The sequence below is a fragment of the Trachurus japonicus genome, chromosome 16, assembly GCF_045865225.1.
Source record: "Trachurus japonicus isolate A0001 chromosome 16, Traja_1.0".
In the NCBI taxonomy this organism is placed as follows: Eukaryota; Metazoa; Chordata; class Actinopteri; order Carangiformes; family Carangidae; genus Trachurus; species Trachurus japonicus.
The window spans coordinates 2,590,047-2,608,717 of NC_140922.1; the positions used below are offsets into that span (position 1 = coordinate 2,590,047).

Consider the following 18,671-nt stretch of genomic DNA (forward strand, 5'->3'; position numbering starts at 1 on the left):
ACAAGACATGTTCAAAATGTATAATGTCTACAAGAAGGACACAAATGTCTTCTTTTACAGAGAAAGACATTTCAGACCAGGGATATATGGCTTCTTAATACCTGTACCAGTCTGGTCCCATTGTGTATATGAGGCCCTTATCTCATGAATCTGCTACATCAAAACAAAGAGATTAAAGGCTTAAGATTGTTCGATATTCTAGTGGACTGTATATTTTGTTCACCTCTCTGAACATGAAGATTTAGGGCAGTGAACTGACGTTTTTATCCAGCAACAACTGCAGTGAGTGGATCTCTAAAATAAGCTCTAACCCTCTGGAGTGCAGGGAAACAATAGTTCATGCTGCAGGAGGTCGGGTGTGTGTGAATGTTCAACTCTGCCTCTGTTATATCCATCTGTGTGTGTGTGCGCATTTGTGCGTCTACCATGAGATGGGTACGGCAGCCTCCTGGCTCGTTCCCATGGGCACCCGGCTCTGGAGGTAATGCAGCTGGCCGAAGTACTTCCTCAGAGTGCTGCAGCCCTCGAAATCCCTCGTCACGTTCACCGCGCTCTGTGGGGACGGACGCAGACGCTGTGGTTTAATCAGCCGCTCCTCACCGCAGATACACAATCACAACATGAGAAGACATGACTCGTCTGAACACGGACGTTCAGAACTGATCGATGTTTCAAAAGAGCTGAATGGTCGTGTGGACTTGAGTCTGGGACGGGTTTGAAAACTGATCCGAGATCCCTCGGCTGTGAGATTGAACATTTGACTCCATTAGAGTGGCCCACAGGAAGTAGACAGAGTACAGACAAACCACAAACACAATAACGTCTTCTCTAATAAGTCCAGGAAAAATAGTGTTTTCCGACAGACTAATTGTAACAGAATGTTTTTCACCATAAATCATTTCTATGGAGGTGTCCGGAACAACATACTAAAAGTCCTAAGAAATCCTAGTTGGGGAAATATGTTTAATTCTCATCAATCCAAGATTGATTTACTGTATAAAGTCTATGGTGCCAATAAGGCCAGAAAACAATACACCCCAATGGGGCTATTTTTTTCCTTTACTCCTATCACAATGAAACTTTATACAATGAAAGTATGCATGTAATGTAACATTTTTTGTATTACAAGTTTCTTTGAAAATGAAATTGAATATGCAAATGAGCCATAAACTCATCAAATATGCCCAAAACACACCCAAATAGGCTTGTTTTTTTTCTTTACTCCTACCACAATGAAACTTTACACAATGAAAGTATACATGAAAAGTAATATTTTTTGTATTACAAGTTTCTTTGAAAATAGAAAAATAGCCCCATTGGGGTGTATTGTTGTCTGGCCTTATTGGCACCATAGACTTTATACAGTAAATCAATCTTGGATTGATGAGAATTAAACATATTTCCCCAACTAGATTTCTTAGGACTTTTAGTATGTTGTTCTGGACACCTCATAGAAATGATTTATGGTGAAAATTTTTTTATTATTTTTGGGTCCAAAATGAGCTAGATTGCCTGGACTATAACAGTGGATTCTGTAGTTGTGATGCTAGATAGATCTCTGCATGATCACCTCAAAGACTAAGGAAATGATCATGGATCTCTGCAGCTCCAGGCCCCCTCTCCAGCCTGGGAATACTTGTGGAGTGGACATGGAAGTGGTGTCAAACTATAAATATCTAGGTGTGTACACCTGGATAATAAGTTGGACTGGTCCTTAAACACAGACGCACTCTCCAAAGGGGGGCAAAGCTGCATCTTTTTGTCAAGAAAACTCTGATCTCTAGACATCTGCTGCAGATGTTTAATCAGTCTGTGGTGTTGAAGATGTCAGAGGTCATTCTGAACAACTCAGATCTTCCACTTCATAACACCTTGATGGACCAAAGAAAAGAAAACAGCAGTGGTGGACCACTCCTCTCTCTTCACTGGGAGACGGAGAGATACAGAAGATCCTTCCATCAGCCATCAGGCTTTTTCATTCTTCTACAAATGGTAGATGAGGTGACAGACAAATGAATTTCCCTTCGGGGATTTTAAAAAAGCCATTCTTATACTTATTACCTCTTCACAGTGTGAGACCCTTGTTTCCTGAGTAATACTTTGTGTCAACTGTAAAATTAAGATGCTCACAGCTGACTGAATAAGCTTTTTGAAAATGTTTACAGTCTGTTATACGCATGAACCTTTAGCTGCTAAAATGGGAATGAGCTGTTGTGTTAAAGTGGAAGATATACAGGTGAATAGTTTTCACTATATACACAAGCAGCTTTTAAGGAACTCCATAAAAACCACGAACAGGTTGAAGCCACAGAGATCAGTCACCACCTACCTGACGCAGCGTCTCCAGTTTCTTCATCTGTTCGTTGTAGTTGTCCGGATTCTCTCCATAGTTCTTCAAGATGAACTGGACGAGCAGGGACACAAAGGACCAGCAGGTGAACGTGGTGCATTTAAAATGACTGCTTACACAGTAAAAAGGTTAATTAGGTTAAAAATCAGATTGGAATAACATCTTTGCCGCGTCATGCAGAATAACTGCGCAGTAAATGACGGTTTTGAACATTTCCCTTTCTAATGACAAGGAGCTGCTTAATGTCAGGTCAGGAGGTAGACAGCCCTGCAGACATACTGAGTTGTCTTTTTCTTTTTTTTCAGTGTGAGTCTGTTTTATAATGAAATCATGGAAACAGGAAGGTCATGAGGCTACAGGGGAGAGGCTGGATGACACAGCAACAAGTCATTTGTCACCAGACAGATAGTGATTTTGAATGAAGGAACTGATGTGGACAGTCCAAAGCCAAATAGAGAATATTACCCAAAGACATGACAGTGACAGCAGAGGGCAAAGATCTGTTTTTATCTGCTCCAGGAAGGAGCTGGAAATGAGGTCAGCAGAGAAGGATGTGACAGCAAATCACAAGAACAAGTTGAGTGATCGTCATTTTCTCTCTTCTTAATTTCGCACGTGCAGCTTTGGAAAATGTGGTTTTAATTTTGTCAGTGTAAAAATGTGTCAGAAAATAACTTTGTTATTGCTGGTGTTGTTGTTTTTTTTCCCCACACAGCAGAGTTAATAGCTTCTTTATTGCGCAATCAAACCACAGGAAGAGTTTTCCTCCATGCAGATTTATAAGCCCCTAATATAGTGACTTTAATTTTGATGTTATACTTTGCACTTGATATGTTTGTGTTCGTTTTTTATTATGATTCTGTTAAAACCTGTTGAACGGCATATTTTAGTCAGACTGACGATATTGGAACAGTTCTAACTTAGTCACTGCATTTTACTTGGTACATATAATAAACTATATAATAATAATATGAATATACTATACAAACAAGAGTGACTGGTAGCCTGGATTAAATGTTATGAACATTGTCTTGTCTCCTTTCACCGGGATCCTAGGTCAGTGAATCAGCTGCTGCGTTCAGGTGCATGTGACGCTGAGCTCACTGTGTTGTTATGTTGCTGTGGCTGTGTGCCGGGCCTGAGGAGCCAGCCTGCTGATTATACACAGTGTGTCTTTAACTTCACTGCAGCGACCTGTTGTGGTCATTTCTAAGGGCTTAGCCACTTGAGTTGAGCGCTAATTACGAAGTTTCAGCTGTGTTCGTAGCTTATTATCATGTAGCTAGCAGGAAGCTAACATTAGCAAACAAAGGCGGTGGTCAGGGGCTTCGCCACGGCCAGACCTCAGACCCGTTCTGGAGGACTCCAGCCCGGACAGACAGGCAGCTACCGGCTGCCTGTCTGTCCGGGCTAGCGTTAGCCTCTCGCTTCGGGTTATCCAGCCGTCCATAATCCCTGCAGCGAGGCTGACTTTCGACCCCAGCCCTGTTGCTCCACTCCCCGCCCAGCCAGCTCACCTGCCTGACGGCCGGGCTGAACGGGAACTCCCCTGCCTCCTTCAGGTCCAGCCAGATCATCGGCATGCGGGGCACCGCCTCCATAGCGGCCGCTCGACACGGCGCTGTCCGCCGCTACGATGTCCAGGTGTCTGCGGTGGCTTCTATGGACGTAAAACGGTTTTCCAGAAGAAAGCTTTCCTCCCAAACAACTGTGTCATGTATCCATTTACACTTCAACCGGAAGTTGGGAGCATGCGTGACGTAGCCACAATACGTGCCGCGCGGGGTTGTGGGAAATGTAGTCTGCGGACTTCATTTCTGTAACTGCCCTTGCTGTTCCTAACTAGCCAATTAGAAGACAGACCCACTACTATACTAGAAATAAGAAGTAGTTCTGTTGGCTGAAAGTTGTATAGGTCTTTTCTTTTCTTTTCTTTTTGTGATTCATTTTTTATTGGTTTTCAGAAGAAAAATACGTAGGACTACCATACCACATGTGAAAACAAAGCCAAAACAGAACATAAGAAAAAAAACAACAACAATTGTGTAATAACACTTTCTCGGCTTCTGTGAGCTCTTCTCTGGCATTACCATCCATGATGACTGTCAAAATGGGCCAGTGCAGGTTCTGTCAGTGTAAGTGTGGCACTTACGCCTTTTTCGCTCCTAACTGAATTTAATGTTTTGACTTAGGCTACGCCTTTAGTGTTTTAAGCCTTTAGGTCACTATGACTGGACAAAGGGATTAAACCAGCTTTCTGATTGGATAGAGCTCGTCAAGACCTTTCCAATGATATATAAGGGTCATTCTTCAACTACGGGCAAATTTGGTCTTGAAAATTTTAGAAAATCAAACGTATATTTAGAGAAATTTTTTCAGATATTTTACTTTTCAGTTATGTATAGAAACACATTCTGATAGCTGTTGTGATAAAATTATTTAGATAATATAAGATTTTTGACATTTTAGTCTAACATTAAGTGGAAAGCGTCATTTCCATCACATCACAAAAAAGTTGTTTTTCCAAACAAAACTATGAAAATAAACCTATTTTTCAGAGCATTTATTGAAATTTCAGCTGCATAATTTCCAAAACTGCAAAAATATTATTAGTTTGACTGTTAATTTTTATGAATTTTATGTGAAAATGTGTAATGTGATGGAAATGACAATGTGTGGTGGAAAGGACTTCACGTGTTGGAAATGACATTTGACATACAAATTGTTTAGTCACCTCCAAAAAAAAGTGATGGAAATGACATTCTGTCACATTTTTTTTTTTTAAATCTCATGCACAAAATCAAATATTATTTTTTACATTATTTGTACATTCAAAGGAAATATGAGCTGTTTGTTTGGAGAGCAGAGTTGGCTCCCTGGAAGGAACTGAAAGTAGAGAAAATCAAGGTTTAATGTTGTCAAAACAAAGAGTATGTTTATTGGTCGTCATTTCCAAAGACTGTTGGAGTAATTAGAACTATACTTGACCTTTAAAAAACATCCCTAAAGTTACATTTTGTGGCGTGTGGTGGAAATGACTGAGACCCCAAGGGACAGGTGTTCTTTTTATCAAAAAAGACATAAAACACTAATATATCTTACAACACATGATACATTTCATTAAAATAGGGATTTGTGTACCACTTGTCTATAAAGTTACTATTAGATCACAATTTAATTCAACATTAAGAGGGGTTGAATGTCACAAATCTGAGCCAGGGACAATGGGAATAATAAAACAATACATATAAACCTATGATTTATATAGTAAAATTAATAAGTTATCTATAATTTTTTTTTTGATGTCATGTAAGTGTGCAAAAATAAAAAACAAGAAATGTGTTTCAGTTTTTGTTATATCTGCCAGGGACACAAATTTGCCCGTAGTTGAAGAATGACCCATAAACGTCATTTTACCCCCAAAATGTCACTTACGCCCCTTGTGCTCCAAACCCTCGAACGAACCAGAGGGAGTCAAATAGAGACAGTAGCCTATACCTACACATATAAAAATATTATGTATACAAATGCAGACTGATGAAAAGAGTCTAAGGGCAGAGGATGTTGTTATGATGCCATGTAAAGCTCTTTGAGACACACACTGTTTGTAAAAATGGGCTATACCAATACAATTTCCTTGATAAAACATAATTTACATAGAACACAGTGTGTGTGTAAACGGCTCAGAGATGTAACATAAAAAGCTGGACTTAAAAGAAAACCCCTGGTAACAGCAGGCCCTGGTGTTCTCAGCTATGAGGCAGTCACACCCACCTGACTCTGCAACATCTGAGAAAAAGAAGACACAGGGGATGGGGAACGGTCCCTGCATGCCTTGAGTCGGCCATCATTGTGCCAGTGTTGAAGAAAACAAACATCAGCATTGTGAATGACTATTGTTCCCTCTAGCCTTAACACTTGTGTGTGCCTTTCGTTCCGGTCGCTGTCAATCACCCAACATAGCAGTTGGTTGGCAGATTCAGGAGTGGACCATATTAATTAAGATGGAGACAAAGAGGGAAGTGCACATGTTTGTGTGGGTATTCCTCACATCAGTGATGTGAGGGTCTAAGGACAGAGGATGTTGTTACGATGCCATGTAAAGCCCTTTGAGACAAACTGTTTGTAAAAACGGGCTATACAAATAAAATTGCCTTGCCTTGCCTTGCCTTGCCTATGACCACTAGGTGTCACAATCTCACATGAAGTGTCTATGAAGTTGTTTGCTAAGAGAGTACACTGACAGACTCTCCTCCGGTAGCCTACCACCACACAGCTGGTTTTTCCAGGGAGTAGCCAGTAACAGTAGAGGAAGTGTCCACAGATGCAGGTCTGAGCCGACTGCGGCTCACTGGATGCATTATGAGAACAATGAGTTCTAATACCACCTATTTAAGAAGAATATACATTTTTATATTACACCCATGGCTGTGTCGTAGACTTGTATGCAATCAAAGCATATTGGCGCGTTTATCACAGTATGTGAGTGGTCCACAAAGACAGGCAGGCCCATACACTCTGCAGGTGTGCAACTGGCTTCTCCCTCCACGCCCGGTTTACTGTTCATGTGATTTCTGAAACACAGGTAGCCTACGAAAAGTTAATGCGTTTGTTTCCTTGTTCACTTTTTATTGCTGTTATAATTCTCGCAAGGCCTGGACGGGTCTAGGATCAGAGATTGGGCTGTAGAGCTGTTGGTTGCCACTGCTCTGGTGTGGGCCTGAGTGGCCTCTGTAAATTTAGTTTAATTCAGTTCAGTTCAACCTTTATTTAGACAAATAGGCTATATTGCAGGTAGTCAGACGCGTTATCCATTGTGCCACTAGCCCTCAGTGGACCAGGTTGCTGGATCAACTGATACCTCTTTTCCACCAAACTGGTTCCAGTGCTGGTTCGGTGCTGGTGCTAGTTCGGTGCTTAACTGGTTTAACTCTGGTTCCTCCAAAGAACCACTTTGCTTTTCCACTGATCAGGAGCCAAGTCAGAGCCACATCCCCATCAGGAGCTGCTCCTGTCTTTGCTGCCTGCTACAGTTATAAACGGACCTGAAAATTAAAACCCGGTCCGACCTGCGGGTGTAGAACACCGGACCCGACGTGGAAGCACAGACTAGGCTTTTAATTAACGATAACTCTAAACCCGGCTGAAAAAAAAGAAGGAAAAAGCAGCCGTCTTCGCCATAATTGCCGCGACCGGCAACTACGTTTTGACGGCGATATGTTTTGATATGAGCGTTAGCTGCTGTTAGCCACCGCCTGTAGCTCAGCTAGTTAGCTTCAACTGTGTTTACATCGATAAACAAACTTAATACGTAGCGATAACGTGTCTGTATATCTTAGCGCGGGTCTTGTTGCTAAGGTAACCCTGCTGCCAGCCCCTGGAAGAACCGGTTCTTAGCTCTGGCCCAGAAAGGAGTTGGTGCTGGTCTGGAACCAGTTCTAAGAACCAAGAACCGGTGCTTAGGCGGTGGAAAAGCTAAGAACCGGTGCTAAGCAGGCACTGGCTCGGAACCAGCACCAGAACCAGCTTGGTGGAAAAGGGGTATGAGTTGTCACAGGACAGAGGGTCAACAGTTGTATATTATGCAGTGACGTACAGGACGGTAGGAAGTAAAACAACCAGTCAAACAACAGCAAAGTTGCCGTGACCCGGATTCGAACCGGGGTTGCTGCGGCCACAACGCAGAGTACTAACCACTATACGATCACGGCGACTAGGTTTATCAGCTGTTTGAAGACCCAGTATATTTACCAGCTCCTGACTTCTGTTTTAACTCCAGTCATATCCTAAATTTTAAGTTCATGTGACTTTGTTGGCTTCCTGTGGCCACAACCATGCCAGTTAGTTTTGGCGAGATGTTTTGATTTACATAGCGAAGGGGTCGAGATTTCTAATTGGTTAAGTTATTGACAGACATGTGACCAGTTAAAGGGTTGACCGAGCTAGCCAGGAGTCGAACCTAGAATCTTCTGATCCGTAGTCAGACGCGTTATCCATTGCGCCACTAGCCCTCAGTGGACCAGGTTGTTGGATCACCTGAGTTGTCACAGGACAGAGGGTCAACAGTTGTATATTATGCAGTGACGTACAGGACGGTAGGAAGTAAAACAACCAGTCTGTGCAGAGTTGCCGTGACCCGGATTTGAACCGGGGTTGCTGCGGCCACAACGCAGAGTACTAACCACTATACGATCACGGCGACTAGGTTTATCATCTGTTTGAAGACCCAGAATCTATGTATTTATCTAGGCAGATGGTACACTAACTGCTATGTTGAGATTATGAACTACCTACAGCCATGAATGGTCTTTCTGTTGGATGTTTGTGTGGGTATTCCACACTATGACCACTAGGTGTCACAATCTCACATGAAGTGTCTATGAAGTTGTTTGCTAAGAGAGTACACTGACAGACTCTCCTCCGGTAGCCTACCACCACACAGCTGGTTTTTCCAGGGAGTAGCCAGTAACAGTAGAGGAAGTGTCCACAGATGCAGGTCTGAGCCGACTGCGGCTCACTGGATGCATTATGAGAACAATGAGTTCTAATACCACCTATTTAAGAAGAATATACATTTTTATATTACACCCATGGCTGTGTCGTAGACTTGTATGCAATCAAAGCATATTGGCGCGTTTATCACAGTATGTGAGTGGTCCACAAAGACAGGCAGGCCCATACACTCTGCAGGTGTGCAACTGGCTTCTCCCTCCACGCCAGGTTTACTGTTCATGTGATTTCTGAAACACAGGTAGCCTACGAAAAGTTAATGCGTTTGTTTCCTTGTTCACTTTTTATTGCTGTTATTCAAATAATTCTCGCAAAGACTGGACAGGTCTAGGATCAGAGATTGGGCTGTAGAGCTGCTGGTTGCCACTGCTCTGGTGTGGGCCTGAGTGGCCTCTGTAAATTTAGTTTAATTCAGTTCAGTTCAACCTTTATTTAGACAAATAGGCTATATTGCGTTATCCATTGTGCCACTAGCCCTCACTGGACCAGCTTGCTGGATCACCTGAGTTGTCACAGGACAGAGGGTCAATAGTTGTATATTATGCAGTGACGTACAGGACGGTAGGAAGTAAAACAACCAGTCTGTGCAGAGTTGCCATGACCCGGATTCGAACCGGGGTTGCTGCGGCCACAACACAGAGTACTAACCACTATACGATCACGGCGACTATGTTCAGCGCCTGTTTGAAGACCCAGCATAAATTAATTTGATTGGTCGTTATCGAGCGGGCGGGATATTCAGAACTTGGGCCGAGACCGAGACCGAGCTCCGTGCGTGTGCGTGTCTCAGACGTTTGAATGACGGATCCAATATCAGTGGCTGATGAATCGTGTACAGGCTGACGTATAATCTGTGCGCCTGCATTATCCAATGCAAAAAAAAAATACCACACTTTCATCCCGGATTTACTCAAAAATAGAATTTTGCACAAAGTTTGGCCTACATCGTCTGATAGATGAGTTATCACACTAAAGGGGTGTTCACACCAAACGCGATGCTGCGTTGTCGCGCGTCGAGATTACATGTAAAGTCAATGCACAGACGCGAAATCGCGCCAGGCGACGCGATACGCGCGTCAACGCGCGAGTTGAAAATATTGAACTTTTGACGCGACATTGCGTGACGCTGTGACGCGACAGCCTATCAGCGTTGAGATTCTGACACAACAATACACTGCTACCGACTGCTACTCACCGGAGACAGATGGACAGGCGTCTGCAGCTGAAATGAAGCGCCTGTAACTTTAGTTGGTGTCCTGCCTGGAGATCCTGGCACCAACCCTAGCTGCTAGCAAGTCCTCAAACTCAGCAACAGTCAGCTGAAGTACCGTACAACGGCCGCGATACGAGCAGGGCTGAGTGGAGTTTTTTTTAACCTGCTACACCAGGACCAGGACGTCAAGGATCAGCTTCACCTCGTCCATTGTCAAGCCGACGGTAAAATGAGTGGACTTTATGTGTCTCAACACATTTTTACATCCGTCCTGTTAGCTGGATTGACAGTAGAGGGGAGGGGAGGGGAGACGCGATGACGCAAATTTACACAAAACGGTCACGTATCAAAACACGAGCGATAGCGCGACGGATTCTCACTTCAGTACTGTACAGAGGCTGAGCGGCACGCACGTTCACGTTGCTTTCGTGAATTGTAAACACACAGACGCCCCCTCGGTTTTAGCGTCCAGCAGTTTAGCGGCTAATTCAACTGCAGTGATGGATAACTGTACAACTTCATGAACTACATTTGAGGAATAAACGGCAGCTTTTACCTGACGGGAGACCGACGCCTGAGCTACGGTAGCTAACAGCTAGCTGGTTTTACCTACTTTCTCTCTCTCTCTCTCTTTCTTACACACGCAGGCACACACACAAACACACACACACATACACACACACACAGCCCAGGTTGTCTGTCATCTGTTGTAAACCTTGTAATAATACGTTGTTGAGTGCAGTTCACATTATTGTTGCTTCGGTTTGAGTGTGGATTAATTGTTAACGGCTTGTTGTGTAATGTGAGCTGGTCCAAAATCGCGATTATGTTATTGATGAGTTGGATTTTAATAACAGCTGATAAATGGCATTGTGATGAGAAGGTGTTGCACACATGGTTGTCAAAATGAGATAATGTAGTGTCACGCGCTACATGATGCGATGTCACGTGTCGATGGCTGGGGGGGGGGGGGGGGGGGGGGGGTCATGTATCTTTTGATAAGGCTTAATGCAGGGTCATGTTAAAATGTACTGACTCCGACAGGGGGGTCATATAAAAAAAAAAAAAAAGTCCTGTGAATCCCTCCGGTGGCACTGATGATAAATAACGAACAGTCCCTAATTGGTTAAGTTATGGACAGACATGTGACCAGTTAAAGGGTTAACCGAGCTGGCCAGGAGTCGAACCTAGAATCTTCTGATCCGTAGTCAGACGCGTTATCCATTGCGCCAAGGCCGGCGCGCGTCGGTCTACGTAAAGGTACCATAAATGTCGGAAAATACATCACGGGACCGCGGTATCGAATCCCGTTTCGGGTCCCGCTTGCTCGCATTATTTGATGTAAAACTGCCTTAAATGTCGTAAAAATTACCATATTTGACTACTTTACATTAATATTGTCACACAAACAGCCCAATCCTTGTGAAAATGAACGATAATGTTGTTGTTTCAAGCAGTGATAAACAATGGTAATAAAAGTAATATGAATGTAAAATAGGCTACAGAAATTTTATTTCTGTATTTTACATTCATACCAACACACAAAGATGTGAGGAAATGTGAAACAGGCTTATAAAATCTATAGTCAATCTAAGGAATGTATGTGACAGTTGATGTTAGTGTATATGACATATACATATACATTAACACCCTCTACACAAAACCCTCACAGGTCAGAGGAGCAACCGCAGTAAAAGGCTCATCTCCCTGACCTGCAGAACTGAAAGATTTAAGAGATCATTTGTCCCTGCTGCAATCGTTTTATATAACACTTGTTAAAATGTTTTGTGTTCATCTTTTTTGTGTCATTGTTGTGTGAGCTACTGGACTAATTTGAATTTCCCTGCTAGGGATGAATAAAGTATTCTCTATTCTATGGTGATTATTGTTACAGTACATAGTGTAAGTTTGTGCAGGTATTAAAAGCTGTAGATTTTGATTTAAGTCAACTAACCAAATAATGATAATAATAATAGAAAGATGAAGAAATCAAGTCACAGAAATCGCTTTCATACTTTTTTTAATATAGCAAGAAGCACAACAACAACAATAACACAAGATAAATAATAATAATAGTAGGCTAAGATTAGCAACCTAAATAATAAGATGAAATATAAATAAATAAAATAGAAGTAATAATAATAGTAAGACAAGCAACCTAAATAACTATAAGATGAAATATAAATAAATTAAATATAAATAAATATAATAGTAAGACAAGCAACCTAAATATTACATTTTAAATATAAAAATAAGATACGTAACAAAGATAACAAGTGAGACGCATGGCAGGTTTAGAGGAGACAGGCCGGAGGAGACCCAGTCCTCCGACCTATGGCAGTGTCCTGAACTAAAGCAGTGATGGTCAGACCCAGTCCTGAGCTATAGTAGTGATGGTCAGACCCAGTCCTGACCCACACTGCCATAGGTCAGAGGAGACCCAGTCCTCTGACCTATGGCAGTGTGGGTCAGGACTGGGCCTGAACTATAGCAGTGATGGTCAGAGGAGGCCCAGTCCTGAGCTATAGCAGTGTGGGTCAGACCTAGTCCTGACGTAAACATGGCAGTGTCCTGAACTAAAGCAGTGATGGTCAGAGGGCCCAGTCCTGAACTATAGCAGTGATGGTCAGACCCAGTCCTGACCCACACTGCCATAGGTCAGAGGAGACCAAGTCCTCTGACCTATGGCAGTGTGGGTCAGGACTGGGCCTGAACTATAGCAGTGATGGGTCAGACCTAGTCCTGACGTAAACATGGCAGTGTCCTGAACTAAAGCAGTGATGGTCAGAGGGCCCAGTCCTGAACTATAGCAGTGATGGTCAGACCCAGTCCTGACCCACACTGCCATAGGTCAGAGGAGACCAAGTCCTCTGACCTATGGCAGTGTGGGTCAGACCTAGTCCTGATCTACATATAGCTGTGATGGTCAGAGAAGCCCAGTCCTGAGCTATGGCAGTGATGGTCAGAGGAGACCCAGTCCTCCGACCTATGGCAGTGTGGGTCAGACCTAGTCCTGACGTATGGCAGTGTCCTGAACTAAAGCAGTGATGGTCAGAGGAGGCCCAGTCCTGAACTATAGCAGTGATGGTCAGACCCAGTCCTGACCCACACTGCCATAGGTCAGAGGAGACCCAGTCCTCTGACCTATGGCAGTGTGGGTCAGGACTGGGCCTGAACTATAGCAGTGATGGTCAGAGGAGGTCCAGTCCTCTGACCTATGGCTACGGGGGACAAGTGGAGGCAAGTCAAAGAAAAAAAAAAAAAGAGGGAAATGAGCAAAGATAGAATTAAGAACTATACATCAATTTAAAAACTACTCTCTTGAACAACTTGAACTGAATGAAAGTGCAATATAAACTCCCACTGCATGTTAACATCTGGTCAGGCAGTAAGATGGATACAGAATAGAAACAAAACATTTTAAGCTGGAGGGTCGTCATTTCTGGCCCTTTTTCTCCCATAACCCCGCTGCTCCAGCACAGCCCTCCATTCGCTGTATGTCTGAGTCTCAGACTTCTCACAGTACCAGTTTCCAAAGTACTGGAGATGTGATGGTGGCTTCCTCTCCTGACTGCACTTGCTGCAAAGGATGACGTCTGTCTTCTTTGTGTACTTTCTGGTCACAGTACCACTGTGCTCCCTTTCTTCTTTCCTCTTTCTGTACTGCTGAGTGGTGTACGGGACAGATTCCTGCATCTGAGTTGATGGTGATGGTGTAGTTGAAGGAAGAGATGAAGGAAGAGAAGTTGAAGGAAGAGAGAGGTTGAAGAACATTCCAGGTGCAGACTGCTGCCCTTGGAATGTGCAGGGTCCTGGCACTGGAGGAAGCTGCGCAGAAGGAAAAATGAAGGGGAGAGAGACAGGCGGTGCTGGTGCAACGGCTGAAGCTTGTGGACGTCCTCTAAGCTTCGCCTGCCCAGCAGTGTTTGGTGGCAGGATGAACAGGTGAGGCTCAGCTAAAGTGGCAGGATGCAGAGTTGCTACTTTTTGCATTGCTGCAGGAAGCTTTCCAGGTGCTTGCATGGGTGCTTGTGGAGCTTGGATACCCTGCTGCAAAATGCTTTGCTCCTGTGACCTGCCACGCCTGCTGAACCTGTGAAAACATAAAACCACCAATATTAACATGCTTTTAATAATACACAAGATACACAATAATATTCCAATTTGATAATACCCAAAACACAAGAGAATGAACATCAATTGCTATTTGATGACTAAGATATAACAGCATGACAAAGCTGTGATCACAGAACAACTCATCAGATTTTTATTATTGCTTTTGTAAAATGGCTGCTTCATTTAGATTTACATGTCATTTACTGAGCCAGCCATCATGTCATGAAAACTGATTGAATGCAAACTGATATGAAATGGAAAGGATATCGAGTATTCTAATGTACTCACCATTGTGTCACTGTTGCAGCATTGACTTCTGGGAGCTGGAGAGTGGTGTCAGTCATCACTTTCGCATTGGTGACGATGCATTCCCGGATGTGCTTGTACACACGCGCCACCATCGTAAAACGAGACATCCTCACTCCCTCACACCGCACAGCATTGGGGTACAGTGCACAAAGCCTTACAAAGATGGCCTCCACCACTCTGTTACAGTCAGGCCACTGTGCAGGACTGTGAGCCCCAATGAAACACCTGAAAATGACAGAATACATATATCATTATCAATAATATACAAGTGTGTAATCAACGTGTGATCCTTACTCTGTGGTGTTATTGTTCAATTATCCCTTTTTGTTTGTTCCGTTTTTTGTTTTTCACATTTAGTCTTCAATGTTTTGTTGTCTGTCTTCTTTTTTAATGAATGTTCCTATTTGTTTAAGTTGTTATTGTGCATCATATGTAATGGACCCCAAGAAGATAAGCTGATAAGATAAGCTTTGAAATATCATCTCTATCTTTAGTATAGTTAATCAGTGTCATTTTCTTTAAAGATGTTTAGACAATCAAGTCGCTGTGTTAACTTAATTTAACATACCTTTTGGTGCTCTCTACACCTGGTGCCACAATCTTTTTAGTGGCCCTGAATCGGCCCTGCTTTAGGGTGGCCTGGTGACGTGGATGGTAAACTGTCTTTTTTTTGTCATACTCCCCCAACGCCTGCCACAGGGTGATGACCTGGTCACTTTCTTGTCCTGTCAAGGCCAGACGGTGGTCTCTGAGGCCAACCAGAAACTCAGCTAAGTCCTGCACTGCTCCATAGCCCTCAATATTGTCTGGTCCAACCGAATCCTAAAATGAAAGATAGTTTTAGAACTTTTGATAGTAGCAATAATACTGTTAATCCCATGAAAGCACAGACTACAAAAATATAAATTTAAAAAAGGAACCTGGCCCTTACATCATGTGAAATGGACGCTTCTGCCATTAACTGGTCCACTGGGGAAAGAAGAAGGTAAATATTAAGTTGAAAGTTGTGTTATTATCTTTATGACGATTACATTTCCATGACAACAAATACCAAAACTATATTAATACTGTAGTAAAACTCACAGCTATGTGCTCCAGGAGGAAGTACGGTAGGGACCGCAGATGGTGATGTCACAGGTGATGGAGGGACAAGCGCAGACAGTGATGTCACAGGTGATGGAGGGACAAGCGCAGACGGTGATGTCACAGGTGATGGAGGGACAAGCGCAGACGGTGATGTCACAGGCGATGGAGGGACGGCCACAGACTGTGATGGAGGAGGGACAATCACAGACCGTGATGGAGGCACGACCACAGGCCATGGAGGCACGACCACAGGCGATGGAGGAGGGACGACCACCACAGGCGATGGAGGAGGGACGACCACCACAGGCGATGGAGGAGGGACGACCACCACAGGCGATGGAGGAGGGACGACCACCACAGGCGATGGAGGAGGGACGACCACCACAAGCGATGGAGGAGGGACGACCACAGACGATGGAGGAGGGACGACCACCACAGGCGATGGAGGAGGGACGACCACCACAGGCGATGGAGGAGGGACGACCACAGGCGATGGAGGAGGGACGACCACAGGCGATGGAGGAAGGACGACCACAGACCGTGATGTCACAGGTGATGGAGGAACCACAGATGCTGCAGATTGTGTGGACACAGGAGGTGCTCTTTCTGTGGCAAAGGTCGGGACAGTGATGTCTTGAAAGTCCTCAACCTCCCCACATCCTTCATCCACCTCCACAGCAACATCTGATGTCTCAGACTCCTCTATCGCGGACTTGTAGTCCTGCAGCACTTTCCCTGTTTGGTGGTACAGGTACTCGATGCCCAACAGCTCACCTTTAAAATATAAAAACCATTGATAAACAATTAGACAACATATCAGGACAATATATAGTAAGTGAGTGTTAGAATGTGTTATGTCCTGTTGTTTTTTCTGTGGACTCTAACTTAAATAATTACAAAATCCTACTGTTATGTTCTAAGTTGTGTAGTTGTATTGCCTTCTCCCCCTAGTGGCGTTTAAGAGTAGCTAAAGTAGCAGTGAGCCACAACTGCAGCTATTTAGCTTGCATTGTGTTCTTTGTGAATATATTATGATAATTTGGTAACAATTTAATAATTAGCAATTATCTCTTGTCATTTCAGTTTTACAATAAATGTTCATGAGAATGAAGACGTCATTAAAGCTCATTCAACTCTGGACAATGTTTGCCATCTGTCAATTTGTGGACGCACACACTGAGGACAGAATAGAATGATTTTTATAAACTTGAATGAAAATGTCAAAAAAATAATATAATAGTCACCTACCAGTGTATTTTCTCGGCCCCACGTAACAGATCATCTTCTCGCCCATAACCTCCTCTGCCAGGGTGTTGACAGCATGGCGGAGAAGATGACTGTACGATTGTGGCTGTTGGACATCGCTGGTTGCTGCAGCAGCCCGGTCATTGTTCCACCTTGCGAGCCCATCCAGAAGGTACGCCTGGAAGAAGGTGTCACTTGCCAGGGTACCTGTAGGGAAAATTAAAAATGGGGAGGGGGGGACAATTATTAATTGTTGTTACAATTAAATTATTAATTAAAAATAATCATAGTTCACTATTTTAATGAAGTTAGTAGAAAAAAGATTTGTATATTTACCTGGGATGAACCGGTTCATGTGTAGATGGAAGGACTCCAGCGACGTCGACCCTCTTGCACAGCGGTACGTCGGCAGATGGTGCCCTCCTTTCACAAGAGTGCCCGTCTGCGTGTACAGCTGTACACCTGGAGGATCCTGGATGCAGGCAACGTGCTTCCGCTGTGACTTGAGGATCTCTCTCATCCGGGCCGAGTTGATCAGAGGGACCCCCAGCGTATCACGGCCTGCATCACCATCAAAGGCCTGGATGAGCTCCTCGATCAGAGCCAGTGTCTCCTGGGCCCCACGGGTGGTCCTTCTGCAATGCAGAGCGAGCTCGCTGCGGCTGATGGAGCGCATGACATCAGCCTCAGACGGATGTTTGCGCTCAGCTTCCAGCTCTGCATGCTTGGCCTCCTTCAGCGCCGTCAGGTCGTCCTGGTCCCACATGAAGATCGAGTGGCTGAGGCGACTCATAAAGGTGGCATAGAGTTGGTGGGAGTCGGTGGTGCAGCCCACAGCAAACCTTCGCATGAAGTGCCATATGTCCAACCGAATGGCCATCTCTCCCCACTCTTCAAACATTCTCCTCAGGAGAGTGTTCCCACAGCAGTCGCGGTCGACATACAGCACCTCAGGAGGAGCCACCCCAGCCACTCTGTATCTTCCGATGAGGCCTTCGATCATCGGCCCAAGACCGAAACCCTCACTGGCAGTGAGCACGGACACGATGACCTGTCCGTACTCGTTCCCCACATTTGTTGCCCAGGTAGCCGTCCCGTAGCTGTGTCCTGCGAGCTTTCGGGCGATCTTCTTGGTCGAATCCATTTTCAGGATCCGGCCGTACAGAGATGTGATGCTGGCCTTGATCTCCTCGAGCCTCTGCAGGACATCCTGGGCATACACCTGCATCAGCCACCGGTGTTTTGGGACGACTGGCATTGCAGGTACTGGCTCAAATGTGAGGGGCAGGATCAGGCCTGACCTGACAGCGCTGGCAATCCCCTTGCAGTCAGTGAGGTACTGGACAGTCTTATGCAACCAGACCTCAGTGTGACGCTCCAGCAGCTTCTTCTGGATCTGGCTGCTGCTGTTTCCCAGGCCTCGCTGACGCATTAAACTTGCCACCTCGGTGTCACAGGCAAGTTTAGATGTAAGGATACAAGGGAACTGCACCCTGTGGCCGACATCAAGCTGGGAGACGACGGCATGGCTCCAGCTGATGACCTTCCTCTTGCAGTTGCGGCAGGCGAGGTACTCTGAAGCGACAAAGTATGTCTTCCCCACACCCACCACTTGCCTGACCTTCTGGTGAAGGCCAGCTGAGGACAGCTGTACTTTGTCGCAGCCCTCATGCGGACAGGTGAGTTTCACCTGCCACAACTTCCTTGGCATCCACAGCAGCAGAGGGTGGCCGAAGTAGTTCTCCAGGGTAGGGGTCCGACAGATCTTCAGCGGCACTGGTGGTGGATGCCACCAAAGTCTGTCCACTCTGCTGAAGTCAAGCTCAGGGTGGCCCTGGGCTG

The 18,671-nt window shown here is 44.6% G+C and overlaps 2 protein-coding genes, 4 non-coding genes and 1 pseudogene across 6 annotated transcripts in view; all 7 read right to left on the reverse strand.

Annotated features, from left to right (window-relative positions):
- The window catches only part of ptpn23a (protein tyrosine phosphatase, non-receptor type 23, a), a 33,290-nt gene extending 29,187 nt beyond the window's left edge, over positions 1-4,103 (reverse strand). The window contains exons 1-3 of the mRNA XM_085802359.1: positions 3,868-4,103; positions 2,330-2,404; positions 426-553 (exon numbers count right to left, since the gene is read on the reverse strand). Of these exons, the coding sequence (XP_085658485.1) occupies positions 426-553; positions 2,330-2,404; positions 3,868-3,951 (287 nt within the window). The 5' untranslated portion in view covers positions 3,952-4,103. The remainder of the gene's footprint in view (positions 1-425; positions 554-2,329; positions 2,405-3,867) is intronic.
- Positions 4,104-7,989: 3,886 nt separating this feature from the next.
- Positions 7,990-8,061, reverse strand: trnah-gug (transfer RNA histidin (anticodon GUG)). Its single transcript has one exon. It is a non-coding gene; the product is annotated as a tRNA-His (tRNA).
- A 227-nt stretch (positions 8,062-8,288) lies between these two features.
- On the reverse strand, positions 8,289-8,361 carry trnar-acg (transfer RNA arginine (anticodon ACG)). Its single transcript has one exon. It is a non-coding gene; the product is annotated as a tRNA-Arg (tRNA).
- Positions 8,362-8,477: 116 nt separating this feature from the next.
- On the reverse strand, positions 8,478-8,549 carry trnah-gug (transfer RNA histidin (anticodon GUG)). Its single transcript has one exon. It is a non-coding gene; the product is annotated as a tRNA-His (tRNA).
- Positions 8,550-9,453: 904 nt separating this feature from the next.
- On the reverse strand, positions 9,454-9,525 carry trnah-gug (transfer RNA histidin (anticodon GUG)). The gene has a single exon. It is a non-coding gene; the product is annotated as a tRNA-His (tRNA).
- A 3,968-nt stretch (positions 9,526-13,493) lies between these two features.
- Positions 13,494-17,349, reverse strand: LOC146971425 (uncharacterized). The gene is made up of 6 exons (XM_085802361.1): positions 17,166-17,349; positions 16,833-17,036; positions 15,742-16,358; positions 15,067-15,320; positions 14,478-14,723; positions 13,494-14,166 (listed from the first exon to the last, which is right to left on the reverse strand). The coding sequence occupies exons 1-6, from the start codon at positions 17,347-17,349 to the stop codon at positions 13,494-13,496; spliced, it is 2,178 nt and encodes a 725-aa protein (XP_085658487.1).
- A 184-nt stretch (positions 17,350-17,533) lies between these two features.
- Positions 17,534-18,366, reverse strand: LOC146971426 (uncharacterized; annotated as a pseudogene).
- Positions 18,367-18,671: the final 305 nt, after the last annotated feature.